Consider the following 18,048-nt stretch of genomic DNA (forward strand, 5'->3'; position numbering starts at 1 on the left):
TGATGTTTTCGTGCTCCGCCCCCCTCTCTCCCGTAACGTAACAGACTGCTCTCTCACTTGTCCGGCTACCATTCATTTCATCGCCAACACTAATTTATAAAACCTTCGCCCCGCACCTGTGCAACCCCTCCCGCCTCCCGTATTCAATTCCTCCCCCTCCCTCACAATTTCACATTGCTTGTTGTGCGTGGCATACTCACCAAGTTCTCTTGATGCGGGGTCGCTCGACTGCGTGCACCCCTCCAAGCGGCTCTCCACCTCCCCTCGTCTGGACCACGTCTGGACACTCGCCAACCACGGGCGGGATACTTCTCAACCGGCTCCCGAAGGCCAATATCCGGATTGCGCTGTCCGGTCTTCTCGCAGTTCCGCGATGGTCCTGTAGTCCTCAAAAGGGGGCAGCGGAAGAGGGGGCCGCGCCGCCGGGCCTCCTCGCAACAGGAGTACTCGGAAAAAATAAAATAAAAGCAGACCTCAAACAGATCTCAGCAGTGCCTCCAACTTGTCGGGGGGAAATTCTCTCGGGGTCGGCTGGGCCGACCGCGGACCTCCGGGCAGAGAGGCCCCAACTCCTCCCGTATATCCCAAAAAATTGAGTATGAGACACACGCAAGAAGCAAGGTGATTCTGCTGTTTATTAAACAAAACGGCAGGGATGGGTCAAGGATCTTACGCGTCCGTCCTGACACTCTCTCTCCAATCGTGGGGCGCGCAGGCCCTTTTTACCTTAGTATGACGTGCTACTTTAGCAAAAAACCTATCGCCACTCTGGATTGACTCCTCGAGTGGTAGGGTTAGTATAGCATACGTATAGAGAGCGTTATTAGTGGTCGAGGGTTAGTCAGGTGGTATACTTGGGTTGTCCCTTCAATTTGATACATGAAAATTGTTACATGAAGACCCCTGAGGATTGGTCAATGTTAATGGCGTCAGTGATAAGAGCCCCATGTTCTGATTGGTCCACTCGCAAGCCCCCCAGTCTGGGACCATCGCTGTTCCCAGCTCGCGGTGCACCTGTCATTTGCAACAATGTATCACTATGGGTATGTGCAGACAATGTGAGGATTTATTCATATGCTGGAAGGCAGACTACTCCCACCGGCGCAGATGTCCATTGAGTCGTTTAATTGTATCTGCCTGTGTCTTGAAACGTGGGATCCAGGCGCCTCCCTCCTCCTGGGCCTGGCACCCTGTCAGGTTCGGCTTGGTCACGTGAGGTGAGACCGTGGTTGAGGCAGAATTCTGCACAATTAATATTGCATTTTCCACTGTGTGCCTGGCTTAATTTGCAGGTGTGACCTTGGCGTCGGCTTGCGGCATGCGAGTTTGCAACATTGTGCCCTTGACTGTCTGCTCTCGCCGGGCTCATTCTGCAGGGTCAGCAACTGTACTCTTGCTCATTCAATGTTCATGGAAGTTCTTGCTTGCGGCCTACTTGGGCCTGGTGCATAGGTGGAGCCGTTTGATACACAGGCGCTTTAGGTTATGGTATCATATTGCTTTATCCCCAGTATCGTGTCTTCGTTATATTTCTCATTATGATGCATGGGTTTAGGAGAAGCGTGAGCAAGCTTTTTAGATGAGTTCATTGTGCGTCTTGCATTTCTGCATTTTGAAAAGCCTATGTGAAAAATAATAAAGATGCGTGTCAGTGGGTTTGTCCGTCACCTACGTCATAGCACTGAGTATGTTCTTCGTGTGGATTGGTGTGGGAATGTCCAGTGTGCATGTTTGCACGGGTGTGCTGACCGTTGGCTAGGTCGTCATGGCATCTCTAACGATGTGTTGATTTAGTGTTGGATGGTTCAGTCGAGTCCATCCATGCCGCAGGTGTCGGCATGGGCAGGGTAGGCTGGTGGGCAGGCGGGTGGGCACGCGGGTGGGCACATCCGTATGTTCCTGTACCAGGGTATTTGGTCGTCTGGTAGATGGGCAAACTCCTCTCGTGGCGGGTGCCTGGGCCGTGATCCTCTAGGCCAGGGGTCTGAGGGGATTGGTGGGAGCCTTTTGTTCCATTCTCCCACTTCAAACCCCAACCTGGAGACAAGCACTTCAAGCTCAGGGGGGACCACAGTAATGAACGCACACAAGAAACACAGCCTGAAGAGTAACTCTTAAAGACACAGTAAACCACAGCACGCAGACAAACACTTCCAGAATAGGGTCCATACACAGCCTCGCACAGGCCCTTTAGGTCGCACGAGAAGCACATCCGTTAGGACGACACTTTAAGCACACAAGATGGGCACATTTCTTGTTAGACTACTGGTAGGGGTTGACTGGAAACGAGCTATCAACACAGGCCCCAGCCCCTTTAGCAATGGACCAGGCTTCACCTTGACCGGTTAATCAGCCATGACAGCTGTGCAGCTATAACTGCAGTTGAGCAAACCAGGCACATTATGTGTTACTAATGACTACTGCAATTGTATTCACTCTCCACTCTTGCTTCTCCACTCTTTTTGACTGCTTACTCTCTTTTCTCTCCTCCTTTCCCTTCTCCCTTTTCCTATCTCCTCCCCTTACTTTCTTCTATGCACTTACTCTATCAGAATTGTCCCTGCACCTAATATGATAGCAACCTCGTCTGTTTCCTCCACCCTCCTATTACTGTTTTTTACTCCCCACCAGGCCTTCAGCACTAACTGAAATGTCGTCAGGCCTAGTATGATAGTCGCTTGTTTTGTTCCTCCCCTCCCTTTCTGCATCCCTCTCCCTCACCTTTTGTTGTTCTCCGGCTCTACCAGAAATGTCGTCAGGCCTAGTACGGTAGTTGCCTGTCTGTTTCCATTTCCTTCCCACTCTTCCCCTCCCTTCCTTATCTATGTCTTAGCTCTTGCACTATCTGAAATGTCGTCAGGCCGAGTACCATAGTTAATTTCACATCCTTACTGTTCATGGCCTGTAAGAATGTGGTTGTATTTTCCCTTGTTCCCTCCCTTGCCTTGAAGCACTTTGAAACACATTGTGTATAGGCGCTATATAAATAAACGATCATATCATATCACAATGCGATATTGCCTCTTGTCCTGGATCACACTGTCTGTCAGTGGTAAGCCTAAATAAAAAAATCCTCCAATCTTAATATCGTAATCACACCTTCAGCTCTTGCGTGCTAGTTGGTGTGTGGCAATCTCACCGTGGCATTTCCCATTTCCCACCCTCTCTCATGCAGCTGGTACATGCCATGTACTCACACTCATTTGCCGATGTCACCCTGTGCTGATTGGCACAGGACAACCCAACCCAGCACAGCACTGCCATCAATGGACCGGTGTCCAGTCAATTCGTCGGAAAAAAACTGGTCGACTGCAATTTGATCGACGCAATTTGGTCGAAAACCAAATGGTCGAATTTTTTTTTTATTTATATATTTATTTTTCGGGTTTTCGTTTAGTAAAAAAAGGGGTTTTTAGAGAAAAAAAGGGGGTTGGGGGGGGACCCCCCCAAAAAAATAAAAAAAAGGGTTAAAATAAAAAAATAAAAAAATTCGACCATTTGGTTTTCGACCAAATTGGTTCGACCATTTGTCTGGTCGACCAATTTTTTTCGACCAAATGTCTGGCAACCCAATGGACCTAGCGGCACCGCCCGCATGGCATCTGCGGGGCAGTTATATGGCAGTTCAGTGCCAAGATGTGTGTATGTTTCTGTTGATATCCCTACACATGTAGGTAATGTTGTGGGCACAGGTGTCAAGAGCCGAGCCGTGCCACCCCGTGAGAGGCTGCATCAATGTGTGGGCCTTTGCTTGTTTGCAACTCGATGCCTCTGTGTGCGGGATGTTTCCATCAATAGGAGTACGCCAGGGTACAGCTGGAGACCACAAAAGGCAATGACAATGGGGTGCCCTCTCGCTTAATATCGAGCCGGCTTCCGCTAGAGGACGCCATGTATGTGTACTGCCTTGAGCCTCCAGTCTGTGCTCCTAATGTTACGTACACCGCAATGGTGTCTATACTTGCACTCCATTGCAGCCTATAATTCTAAAATGAAGAGTTGTTTGGACAAATCTAGCCAAGGAACCTTGCACGGGCTTATTCTCGGGCTATCCTTTAACTAGTACTCCAGTGTGTTTAGGGCATCGAATCCCATTAAGCCCTTTAACGTGGAACAATTAAACTCCTGAAACCGGTTGCCAGGAATTAGTCAGCCTTCCGCTATCAAGGTTTAAGGTGGACAAGAAGACAGTATAAGATTGGCTCTTGAGAACTGATCACCCAGCATAAAATAAAGCTATCAAAGGCGGTCTTAGCAGTATGTGTGTGGCTGAAGAGCTTAATACCATCTGGGTTGATGGATGGACTCCCAAGGGAGTACAGAAGATTTTACAGAACAGCCCTGCTGGGTATCAAAGAGGAGCAACAGCGAACTTCCTGTCTGAGTGCTCTGCACAGGCTCTCCTGGAGGAAATATAAACCTGTAACATGTAAATGATGGTTGCACTCGGGAGAATTTTAAAGGGATGTGGCAAAGTAGAGAAAAGTTAGGTCTCAATGTGAGACCCAAAGAAGACAAGACCTTAAGCGCTTCACCCTTCTACCAACATGTGTTCTTATTTACATAGTAAACAGTAACATAGCAATACATCAATAAATTACAAACACAGCAAACACTGACGAGCCGACCCGAAGGCCCCCACGCCTCTGCCTTTGACCATGTCAATGTTAATGAAATGTACGCTATTAGTAGAGAATGTAAATCTCAGCACTTTGCGATAGGTATCACAACTTCTCAGTCCATATCAATAGCGGCACAGGCACTGTGGGCCGTGCGTGCCTGTGGCGGAAGCTGGTTTTCGTTCTCGAGAGTTTGCACTTGACCGGTTAGGTTTTGAACCGCTGCAACCAGTTCGGTTCTTGTATTCGATCCATCCCTTTGGCGATTGCCCTGCCTCGTCGCGCGAGCCATTGTTAAGATGGTGCCTGGCATACGTAGCTGCACGTAAGAGCAAAGCTTATCGCCGGCGGTCCGAGCTTTCAGTATTGAAAATGTGATTCTCTCTTGACACCAGGTGATCTCCCTAGCCTCTTTCCTGATTGCTTTTTGTGAAAAGTAGTGTGAATTCCATATTGTGCACACTGCTCACCACCTTAAATTTATTGGGCCATATAGTGCATCACCCTCACGCACAGAAAGATCAGGCTGGGGCAGCTCCTCAGAACTGTTCTGATCCATTGAAAACTTCGCCGCATGCAGCCACCAGCTCGATATAAAATGGAAGAGGTGCGCTCCTCCGTCGGTGGTGTCAGGGGTGAAGCTGGGTTTTTGAGGCTCAGGCAAGGCTTCCCTTCTCACCTAAGCTGTGGATGTGTGCAGCGTATGCATGCAGCAATGTGAAAGGCAGGCGGAAGGCAGCCCTGACCCTCATGGCCTCACCCTGCTGGTGCTGTGTCTGCTGGCGGCGTGGGCTCTGGGGGCCACTGGTGTGGGCTGCAGGACCCCCGGGCCCTGCTACGCCGCTGCCCACCCCTCAGCCTAGGTGCATCCAGTTTTTTGAAAACAAATGTACAAAAACATGTTTTAGGAGACCACAGGGGTCGCGCCTGTGACCCACAGGTGTTGCAGCTGTGACCCCCAGCGACCCCCAAATGACAACCACGGTTCATTTGCTTCTATGCAACAATCCCCTTTCACCAGTCTTTCTTCTTCATCACAGTCTTTCCACATCACAGTCCTGCTTGGGCATAGGTCTTCATCGTCACAGCCTTTCCTTGCAGTTCTTTGTCACCGTCCTCCATCACAGTCCTTCTCATTGGGCACAGCTCATCTCCTTTGTCACAGTCCTTCTCTTTCGTCAAACCCCTTCATCAGTCGTACTTTGCCATAGGCATCTTATTCTTCATCTTCACAGTCCCCGTTCTCCTACAACACTGTGCAACTCCTGCATCATCGGCCTCCTACTTCTTCGTCACAGTCTTTCTCCTTGATCACAGTCCTCCTCCTCCTTCATCATGGTCCTTCTACCTTATTGCAGTTCTTCTCTACGATCTCCTCTTTCATTCATTCATCGGTTCACACATATATATGCATTCACCCACCCCTTCTGCACCCTCTGTCCACCCTCTCTGCTTTCACCTCAACAAATCCCCATCTGCCTAAATGTGTCTCTGTGCATTTACTCAGAAATTATTTACACCATTGGCTTTCTGAATGCCTGTTTTTAGTAGCTTCTTTTGCCAAAATACACACCATGTCATCTCTCACATTTTCTTTATTCTAGGAAATGGTTGTGCTTGGATTAGAGTTGATGATTGGGTTCTTCCGGATGATAAAATGTGCAGCAACTTTGGTTTAAGGGAAGGAAGTTCATAGACCAGGTTGGAAGTGGGGATGGTCGAAATTTGGCTGGAGGTGTGAGTCACCTCAAGACACAGCAACTGAAGTGTCCATCACAGCTACGTGGTTCAGGGTGTGCAGACCATTGGTTGTAAGGGCAGACCCAGAGTGTAGCTATGTGCCCCAGACATCATGGTTGAGATAGCTCTACTGGGCCAGTATACCCAAATGTTCTTTGGGAAATCCCCCCGAACTACTCCATGCAGTCATACCCTAAATGCTTAAAAAACACTTGATCTGAATTTCAACAAATCATTAATTCATTAATCTTTTACTACACACACTTAACACCGGAGACCAGTCTCTAAGCGTGGGACTGGGATCTGAACCCTGATGCTCTGTGTTGTTTTGCTTCCAAGAGCTATACTTCCAGCCAATGGCCAGGCAATGGGAATTAGAACAGCACATTCATCTTACTAGACTATTTAGTGGGAGAGCTTAAATATTTCTGCTACATTGCATTTGCTATTCAAACCTCAGTTCTATTAGCATTGCCAGGTTGTGAGTCTGGAGTACATGGATCTTATCCATTCCCCCAAGGGGAGTCTGGCAAAACCATGGAAACAACTATACTTGTTTCCATGGTTCCCAGGGTTTGTTGATATCATTATTACCATACTGTTTATAGTTTAATCACTTTTCAATCCTTCTTCACTGATGCATACAATCATAACAATTAATGTGATGTAATTATGATTCACAAAAATCTAACACCAATTACAGAAGTTAGGACATCCTCTCCCCCTTCAATACCATCAACCTGATGGAACCATGCTAAAAGTCATGGACACGCCATGGTCATTATAGTCACATCATGGAGAAGCCTAGGATTACCATGGAAACATCTATGATAACCATGGATCAGTCTAGGGTAACCATGGGGAAGCCTAGGATAACCAAGGATAAGTCTGTGATAACCACAGAGACGACTAGGGTATCCATGGAGAAGCCTATGATAACCATGGAAACATCTATGATAACCATGGATCAGTCTAGGGTATCCATGGAGAAACCTAGGATAACCATGGAAACATCTATGATAACCATGGAGCAGTCTAGGGTATCCATGGAGAAACCTAGGATAACCATGGAAACATCTATGATAACCATGGATCAGTCTAGGGTAACCATGGGCAAGCCTAGGATAACCAAGGAGAAGTCTATGATAACCACAGAGAAGTCTAGAGTATCCATGAAGAAGCCTATGATAACCATGGAAACAACTATGATAAACATGGAGCAGTCTAGGATAACCAAAGAGAAGTCTCTGATACCCACAGAGAAGTCTAGGGTAACCATGGACAAGTCTAGTTTAACCATGGAGAAGCCTAGTATAACCAAGGAGAAGTCCGTGATAACCACAGAGAAGTCTAGGGTATCCATGGAGAAACCTATGATAACAATGGAAACATCTACGATAACCATGGAGAAGTCTATGGTAACCATGTAGAAGCCTAGGATAACCAAGGAGAAGTCTATGATAACCACAGAGAAGTCTAGGGTATCCATGAAGAAGCCTATGATAACCATGGAAACATCTATGATAACCATAGAGCAGTCTAGGGAAACCATAGAGAAGTCTAGGATAACCAAGGAGAAGTCTATGATAACCACAGAGAAGTCTAGGGTATCCATGGAGAAGTCTAGGGTAACCATGGACAAGTCTAGGGTAACCATGGAGAAGCCTAGTATAACCAAGGAGAAGTCTGTGATAACCACAGAGAAGTCTAGGGTATCCATGGAGAAGCCTATGATAACCATGGAAACATCTATGAGAACCATGGAGCAGTCTACGGTAACCATGGAGAAGCCTAGTATAACCAAGGAGAAGTCTATGATAACCACAGAGAAGTCTAGGGTATCCATGGAGAAGCCTATGATAACCATGGAAACATCTATGAGAACCATGGAGCAGTCTACAGTAACCACGGAGAAGCCTAGTATAACCAAGGAGAAGTCTATGATAACCACAGAGAAGTCTAGGGTATCCATGGAGAAGCCTATGATAACCATGGAAACATCTATGAGAACCATGGAGCAGTATAGGGTAACCATTGAGAAGCCTAGTATAACCAAGGAGAAGTCTATGATAACCACAGAGAAGTCTAGGGTATCCATGGAGAAGCCTATGATAACCATGGAAACATCTATGATAACCATGGAGCAGTCTAGGGTAACCATGGGGAAGCCTAGGATAACCAAGGCGAAGTCTATGATAACCACAGAGAAGTCTAGGGTATCCATGGAGTAGTCTAGGGTAACCATGGACAAGTCGAGGGTAACCATGGAGAAGCCTATTATAACCAAGGAGAAGTCTGTGATAACCACAGCAAAGTCTAGGGTATCCATGGAGAAGCCTATGATAACCATGGAAACATCTATGAGAACCATGGAGCAGTCTACGGTAACTATGGAGAAGCCTAGTATAACCAAGGAGAAGTCTATGATAACCACAGAGAAGTCTAGGGTATCCATGGAGAAGTCTAGGGTAACCATGGACAAGTCATGGGTAACAATGGAGAAGCCTAGCATAACCAAGGAGAAGTCTGTGATAACCACAGTGAAGTCTAGGGTATCCATGGAGAAGCCTATGATAACCATGGAAACATCTACGAGAACCATGGAGCAGTCTAGGGTAGCCATGGAGAAGCCTAGTATAAGCAAGGAGAAGTCTATGATAAGCACAGAGTAGTCTAGTGTATCCACGGAGAAGCCTATGATAACCATGGAAACATCTATGAGAACCATGGAGCAGTCTAGGGTAACCACGGAGAAGCCTAGTATAACCAAGGAGAAGTCTATGATAACCACAGAGAAGTCTAGGGTATCCATGGAGAAGTCTAGGGTAACCATGGACAAGTCTAGGGTAACAATGGAGAAGCCTAGCATAACCAAGGAGAAGTCTGTGATAACCACAGTGAAGTCCAGGGTATCCATGCTGAAGTCTAGGGTAACAATGGAAAAGTCTAGGGTAACCATTGAGAAGCCTAGTATAACCAACGAGAAGTCTATGATAACCACAGAGAAGTCTAGGGTATCCATGGAGAAGCCTATGATAACCATTGAAACATCTATGATAACAATGGAGCAGTCTAGGGTAACCATGGGGAAGCCTAGGATAACCAAGGCGAAGTCTATGATAACCACAGAGTAGTCTATGGTAACCATAGACTACTCAATGGAGTAGTCTATGGTAACCATAGACAAGTCGAGGGTAACCGTGGAGAAGCCTAGTATAACCAAGGAGAAGTCTGTGATAACCACAGCGAAATCTAGGGTATCCATGGAGAAGCCTATGATAACCATGGAAACATCTATGAGAACCATGGAGCAGTCTACGGTAACTATGGAGAAGCCTAGTATAACCAAGCAGAAGTCTATGATAACCACAGAGAAGTCCAGGGTATCCATGCTGAAGTCTAGGGTAACAATGGAAAAGTCTAGGGTAACCATTGAGAAGCCTAGTATAACCAAAGAGAAGTTTGTGATAACCATGGAGAACCCCAGGATAATCGGAATGTGTTAATGATCATAAATATCAGGACTCTTGCACAGCCCCCTCGAATCCATAGAACAACGTGGGGAGGGGGACAGTGAATATTTGGGGGTAGTAGGAAAGCCAAGGTTTAAGCCTATTCAGGCATCCCATGCACTCTCTCAGCAGGATTCTAATGCCCCATCTTTTTTCTTCCTCCTTCTCTAGGCTCCGACGATGAAGGCGTGGATCCTGTTATTCACGGTGCTCTACAGTGTGCTATTCTCACCAGCAGGAGTGGAAGGCCAGCGAGGTAAGGGCATGGGACTCAAGCTGGTTATATTTCCTTGATGTTAGTATGTGTTGGAGGGGTGCTCAGGGAATATTCGGGCACCCGGACACAAATGTTATCATTTTCCAAGCATTCATTTCTCCTTACATTACAATGTAATTAATAGAAACCTAGTTTATTGGGTGGCTTATTAATAAAAGCCTGCTCGAGACAGTCATAAGGCCTTTAAATATCTGTACTTTGTAGAATAAAGACACTTTCATGTAGAGTATCGTCCTTATAGATCTACAGTTACTTCAGTCCGGAAGCCATCCATGTCACGCAGGCTTGTTCCTTCAAATAAAAGGAGCCTTCTATAATTCTGATCCTGTCTCAAATTCCCTTGATAAATGTTTGGGAGAGTATGGAACATTCTTTCAAAAGAGTCCCTGGAGGAGTGAATGTCTGATCCTAAAGTTAGCAAACAAATGAATGGACAGAGATCAACCGTTGTAAATTTTGTGGAATGGTTTATGGAAAGAGACTAAAGTGCATTGCAAAATGACCAAAGACGACATTGTCGAACACCTCCTCCAAAAATCTCTCCTAGTAACATTAGATTTCCATCAGCAGATCTAAAAGTGCATTATACGTTATCCCAGCTCTCCATCCAGATTGTAAAATCTGGAGTCCTTCACAACTCTTGCTGCCTTAAAAGGGCTGCAAATTGCCTTGGCAAGAGATCTGCAACTCTGGAGGTCTCCAGATGTTTTGACTACAACTCCCATGCCTCCTAACCATTGGCTAGGCTGGCTCAGGGGTGATGCGAGTTGTAGTCCAAAACGTCTGGGGATCCAAAGGTTGGAGACCCCTGGCTTAGGGATTTTCAGGCCATTGATACAAGGCCGATAATCAGATAAAACACTTCTGAAATATCCAGCCATTCCAGACATGCCCCAGGATCAGATCTGCCTGTGAACTGCCAGCAACTCACTGTGTGAGCCAAAAGTGGCGCGGGTCTGGGCATGCATATAGCCACTGCCTGCATTGTGACTCAGATGAGAGATGCTGATCAAGCCGGAATGTGTGCCCAGCCACAGCGTCATAGAGTATTTGTCAGTACTGTGTAAATGTGGCATCAACCTGTGACATATCAAAGATCGCCCTCCTCGCTGCTTCACGGACAGAGGTTCTACAGATGTTAGCCCTCTATCGGCGTATTCATTGAGCATAAATACGATGGTTTGAAGTTTAGTGTACCACTAAGAAACATTACAGAATTTTTTGCCAGTGACCAGATACATTTGAAGGAGGGCCGGTGGTCTGGGGTGTAAGCAAATGGCCTGTGATGGGTTAGAGGATGCAGAAGACCTCAATATTGTGGTCTGTGGCTTCGTAGACCCCAAGACCCACCATGCCGATACTTTTCCTTCCACTGGAGCAAACACTAACAATCTCAAAATATCAGCTTTTGGGGTGCTGCACCGGGAGCTGCAGAATGCTCTGAGCCCGTTGTTTAGGGATAGTCCTTCGAGTGCTCCGTGCAGTCCATGGGAACAATGAGGCAGGTGCAGAAGCCTTGCAACTGTCCAAACTATTATTACTGATGATCTTGTTTCAGGTTTAGTGTCACCATCAGCACAGTGTTTTCGATCAAGAATTGACCAAGAATTCCACTAAGAAGCCTCTTCTGCTGCCCAATGTTTGACAGTGTAGGAATGGATTACAGTGGATCAGCCAAAAGACCAGAATGTAATGGAGTCACGCAACGATCGAGCCGCAGCCTTCACGGCCATAGTGAATTGTGTAATAGATACTTAATTTGAGATGCTTCATTCATTCACCCTCAATATTGGGACATTTATAATTTCTGTTTAAAGTAATCCTTGTTTGCACAAGTGTGTGGTTTTAAAGGTTCCATGTGATTTTGCTGAAAACATTTTCAATGGAACCTTTTTCAACGAAACATAAACAACGAAAAAATATAGATTATTTTTTATTTGGCCCCCCAAAAAACCCCACACTAACCCGCTCCCTACCAGTTTTAACCCCTTACCCCACCCCCCACATATATTCTTTTTAAAGTTTCACGATTTTTTCATTGTTTCTATTCGCAGACATTTTTTTCAGTATTATATATTCGGTAAAATCACTTGACACCAGTGTTAAAGGGTTTGGGGTTGACAGGCCCCGATATTGGGAGGTAAATTTAAATCGGGTGCAAGAGGCAGACGATCTGCAGGAGAGGATCAGGTATTTTCTGGGCAATGTCCAAAGAGGAAGGAGATTGGAATCTCAAATGGGAGAAAGATTAGAGTAGCTAAAAACCATGAAAAATGCAGCACAAGATTCAGAGATAACAATCAAGGTTAGACTCCAGGTCTGTGACCATGTCTAGGGTCAGGGCTACGGCCATGGCTAGGATTAGCCCATGGTTAGGCTCAGGACTAGGGCTCTTACTGTACGGGTTGATATCTAGAATCGATTTATACAGGGTTGTCCAACCTCAGGCCTCGAAGGCCAAATCCATTCCGGCTTTTCAGGATACTCTCTCATCAATATTCATGACATAAATTTGCATACAATGATTCTAAATGTATGCACATTTTCACTCATGAATATTAATTAGGGATATCCTGAAAACCCACCAGGATTCCGGTCCTCGAGGCCCAGCGTTGGACAACCTATCCTATTTGTAAAAGAATGAGCCTCAAATTGTGGTGAGGGTTTCTCTAAAGGAGAGGTTGCAAGGGTCAAGAACGATTGTATTGTGGAAGTTGTAGTTCAAGTGCCAACACTTGTAAGATAAAAGACATATAAATAGGTTGTGGCTCTACGGAACTGGATGAAATGAAGCCTCGGTTCCCTAATTCCTGAAATACCACACAGGGAACCCAAACATCAATCCCCAGAAACCAGAATTTATTGCCTTGTCTAACATCATCATCTATTGCTTATCACATAACTACAGTATGTTATAAGTTAGGTAATGTGCTAAATTCTGAACCTTACCTTACTTTATCTTTGGATGTTTAACTGGCTAGCATCTCACCAACCTTTAAGGCACAGAAACGCAGTGACAGATTGAGGGCGTACTAGTCATAGAGCCTGTAGAGTATAAAGCCCCCCCCCCCAAAAAGCTGAAACAAATGTACAGTTTTAGAAGCTCATTAAAGGCTTGTCGAATGCTCTGAAGCCGATCATTCTGCCCATAGGGTGCGATAAGGGAGGGAATGATAAGGTCGATGAAGCACAGTCTGCAGATCTTCCAAGCTGTAATGTTCTTGGAGAGCTGCAGGTCAACGGCAGATAATAAGGTCATGTTTATTAATTAACCATGTCTACACCTTCTACCAACCTACCAGTGTAATTTTTAATACACCCTGGCAGCAACAATCTGTCTCCTGCAGGTTTATCCAACTAAACTGGCAAAAACCAAAAAAAACATTTGAATTGTTCCATAATGATGGTTTACTTCTGTTTTGTCATGTGATTCATGTATATAGTGTGAATGTTTTGTCTTATGTTTTTTCTTTTTTCAATATTTCTACTAAGTTTATGTAAAAAAGATTTATAAGTTTTAAGAATTTAAATATAAAAAAACACTCTGTCTTTGTATTAAATTAAGCTTGCACTCTGAGGACGTCTCTGGTTTCATGTGACTCTTGAAGCACATTGTTCTCAACTTTTAAAGAAATAACTGCAATAAATGACAAGAATGATGATTGTCATAAGCGTGGGTATTTTGTTGTCTGTTTAATAAGTATACTCTGCCTCGTCTCACGTTTGCACAAAGGGGAACCCCTATTGCTTGTATAAATGCAGGTCATAGAATAGCAGTTCTTTGGTAGTTCTTTGGTAGTTCAGTTCATAGAATGGAACATTCGTCTAAATGAGGGAGACGCCGGGTCATAATCACAGAAAACACTTTGGAAACCTTGAGGGTGAACATGATTTCATTCAGTGAGAGGTTTTTGCAGATTGTGATTTGCATGATTGTATTGATAAGTGAGTGAAAGAAAGGCAAAGGTTACATTTCATCCATAGGTTCTTGGGATGTAAGTTGGCCATGCCACCAATTAGTTATTGGATAAAATACCGCTAATCTACACAGTTATTGATGTTATGGCATTGAACACCATTCAGCAGTTTTGGTTCATCAGAGGTCATTTTTTCTAAATGTTTGTGATAAACATTGATTGAGCACTGAGTCAGCCTGATGAGGTAAACCCCAACTGGCGGTCACTGCTGTGGATAGGTTGAGTCCCATTAAAGTCCCATTAAAGTTGTATGAGCAAGGATCTTACGTGGAGCGTACTGTGAAAAGGCAGAATCCTGGGTATTGGGTTGGACCATAGGACTCTATCTTTCCAGATCTCCGAAACTACCAGAGCCTCTCTGGCTCCTCCTTCCCACCAGGATCATATTTAAAACTGCATGTATCACCTACAAAGCACCCTCAAGGGGAACAGCAAAATACTTGGTGGCTAAACTCTACACCTCTGAGAGGCCTTTGCACCCCACACAGCAAAACTATGAAAAGGTTGGAGTCTAAGGTAGGCAGCAAAGAGAGGACACACAAGCAGTCGTTCTCCTGCCATGCCCCAAACATCTGGAACTCAATCCAGGCAGAGGCTTGAAATGACCTCACCAACTTCCAGTTCCACAAATCACTAAAAATGTGACTATTTTAACTGTAACTGCCAGACAAATAAAGTGGCCCCCTTCCCTCCACCAGCAGTGCTGTGCTACTGAATGAAATGCGCAACCCGATTTTGGACTTTTTATTGCACGTGAGCTAGGTTTGCGCTATTAGCAATAAAATAAAAATGAAATAAATGGGGAACTTTTGTGAACTTGTTGGCACGCACAGTGGAGAAAGATGGTTGATCAGCTACCGTGATTTAATAAGCCCATGGTGGCATCGTGGTTTTGCTGACCACTCAGATCCAGGGGTGGCAAGTGACTGTAATAATCCCAGGCTTTGCCTGGACTGCAGGCTGAGCGGCGTCTCACTATATTCCAATTGGGCTCGAAAGTGGATGAGCACCACCTTTTTATGAGTTCATTCACGAATAGAAAAGGAATATTTGAGAGCAGGCAATAGCTGACAAATTAATTGGAGGCCTAGTCAAATACTTTACTATCTAGTTTAAGAGATGTTAAGAAAGGAGGTGCTAGCTTTAGCATGTGTTACGATGTGGGCACGCAGTCCTGCTGGAGCGTCCTCGTGATACATTGAATGCATTGGAGTGCTCAAGGCCTCTAGGTACAGAACATGGGCAGAAAGAAGTGGGTTATCTAGATTTACATGTTTTAATGTTTCTTTGATTATTTCCATATATAGCGGCTTCTGTTCCGAACTGGGATTTGTGTAGGTATTTCCATGGCCTTCTTGCATTGGTCTAGAGGGTCTCCAACATGGGGCTCTCCAGAAGTTTTGGACTATGTCTCCCATGATCACCCACCCATTGATTCTGTTAGGAAGGGCTGATGAGATTTGCAGTCCAAAACATCTGGAGAGGTGGCAGACCCCTAGATCTAGCGAATTTGTATCCCTTCATTTTCCATCGCACTCAGAAAGTTTCACCGAGAAGTGACACGACCAAGGATCCAGTGTGCATGTGAAAGGTCCTGTAAATAAATAAATAAATAAATAAATAAATAAATAAATAAATAAGTGAATGGGAATGTTGTAGATACCAATCGTGCTAATATTGACTTAAAATGACTGGGAGATAAAGGGAGTGTAGGACTATCCCATGAAATACCAATTCGATGGGTTTGTGTAGTCTTTAGGTACTTTTGATTTACACATCCTTGATTCAATTTGCAAAATGAAAATCTCTTTGTGGGAGTAAAGCAATGGGTCTCATTTTAAGTATCTATAAGAAGGCATCATTAAACCGAAATCCAACCCTAGTCAATCTCGCAAACGTCAAAGGATGGACTATTGCAATCTCACCGCATAGTACACTCAAAAAACCTGCATCCTGTGTATGTAAGATGACAGAGGACGAGGATATGAGATGGGTCAAAGCTATCATCAATTTTACGAATTGCAACCAGTTGACTAGCCATGTTCTTCTCACCTCTTGGTTTCAGCGACATGCACCAATGTCTACTCCTCGGATGTCGTGTTCGTGGTGGACGGATCCTCAAGCATTGGAAGGGCCAACTTCCTGATGATCAAGAATTTCATGGAAGGATTGGTGCTCCCATTTGTAAACGTGGTCAGTGAGGATGGGGTGCGTGTTGGAGTGGTGCAGTACAGCGACGACCCCAGGTAAGCTTGTTAATATCTGCCAAGTTAGTGCTCGTCTTCAATGGCGCTGTTCAGTACCAGGTCTCTTCATTGACTCTAGTGAATGCTTTTGAGTTTGTGATTATATATAGTGATTATATAGTGCATCCCAGATCCCTTTGTCTCAATGAGCCTTTTTTGTACCTTGGGCCTCTGCCCCAAGTTCACTGTATTATAAATGCAGGAGGGTGGTCTAGAGTTCCTTTGGGGTCCCCATCCCTATAACTGCAACTAGACACAATATACAACATGGCCGCGACATTCCTCAGGAATATTAATCTGACCAATGGCCAGGGCTCATTCAAAACAACTAGTTGTCACACTATAATATCCCTACATCTATAGGTCTGGACAAACCACCCTTATGGTGGCAGTACTAGAGTGTACAGGGACATTGTTGCCCTGGTCTTGTTGCTATATGCATGTGGCTATATGTACCACTGACCCACAGTTTGTCTAAAAAAGCCTTGCAGGGCTCTCGGCTCTCCTTATGTAGTCACAGTGCTATACCACACAGGGACAGCATTTCCCTGGTCTTCTGGGTATATGTTCCTCTGGACCTCAGTCTGTCTAGTAGCATCTTGCAGGGCTCTCAACACTCTTCATATTTGGGAATGCCACAGTAGAGTGTGACACACTTCACAGGTCCAGAATACCAGGGTCTCTGCCTCCTTCCCCCTTACCAGTGTGGTCAAAGGACTGATGCATCCGCTGCAGTGATTTATGTGTGATCTGATGGCAGGTCCACTCAGCTCATCATGCTTCTGATGTTGATAAAATGAGTTGGATAACAATAAACACCTGTTATCAGTGCCAAGATGCCCGACTGGGGTTATCATGCATTCTATACATACAGCTGGTGGGTTTTATTCTGTGGCACTACACTAGTGCTTGCTGGAGACCGCCCATACAGAGCCACATTGAGGTTTGGGATTCACAGGCTGTCCTTTGCATTACATTTTTAGTCCCTTCCGTGTTCTGATTGACACATTCCCACTTGACAATTAATGTCCGCCATCCTTAGCAAAATACACTTTGCCACTAACCAAGCTCAGATTTCTGTTTCCTTTCCAGCTGACACCCACATTTGTGTATTATCATTTCTTGCCAGAACTAAAAGCGCACTCTTCTCCTTTCCCATCAGCCTGCTTCTATTTCCTGTGTGCCCGATTACATGCCAATGTCCAATGCAGTGCACACTTCCTGCAACAGGTTGCTCCCTTCATTCACCACTGAATGAATGTTGCTCACCTATTTTCACCTGCTTTTCAATCTCTAAACCAACCAAAATTGATCAGATCCGCTCAGCCGGAGGAGGTTATTGCACTCCTTAATTTCTCCCTCTGATGCATTCAGGATGCTATCAAAGCATTTGCCGGTCATTCAATATATATCCTGACACGTTTCTGAGATTAACTTGTACTTGGCACACAGGTGATATCAGCTATAAACCTTTCTTTGGGTGCATGATAGATCTCCTACAATAAATGGTTAAATGGATATGTACTAACTAAGGAACTAGGCGCTTCCTTTATCAAGATTATTTTGTAGACAATGTTTAGTGACTTGTTCGGCAGTAAAGAAATCAGCCCATTTGAACTCTAAACTCTTAGTAATAGTAGTAATAGTTTGGCATTTACATAGTGCCTTTATCCCATT

At 45.0% G+C, this 18,048-nt stretch overlaps 1 protein-coding gene across 1 annotated transcript in view; it reads left to right on the forward strand.

Moving 5' to 3' along the window:
• COL7A1 (collagen type VII alpha 1 chain) overlaps nucleotides 1–18,048 on the forward strand; it is a 782,081-nt gene that overhangs the window by 121,176 nt on the left and 642,857 nt on the right. The window contains exons 2-3 of the mRNA XM_069646196.1: nucleotides 10,043–10,127; nucleotides 16,191–16,371. Coding sequence (XP_069502297.1) covers nucleotides 10,052–10,127; nucleotides 16,191–16,371 — 257 coding nt within the window. The 5' untranslated portion in view covers nucleotides 10,043–10,051. The remainder of the gene's footprint in view (nucleotides 1–10,042; nucleotides 10,128–16,190; nucleotides 16,372–18,048) is intronic.

Source organism: Ambystoma mexicanum, chromosome 2p, assembly GCF_040938575.1.
Source record: "Ambystoma mexicanum isolate Mex_15411 chromosome 2p, UKY_AmexF1_1, whole genome shotgun sequence".
Classification (NCBI taxonomy): domain Eukaryota; kingdom Metazoa; phylum Chordata; class Amphibia; order Caudata; family Ambystomatidae; genus Ambystoma; species Ambystoma mexicanum.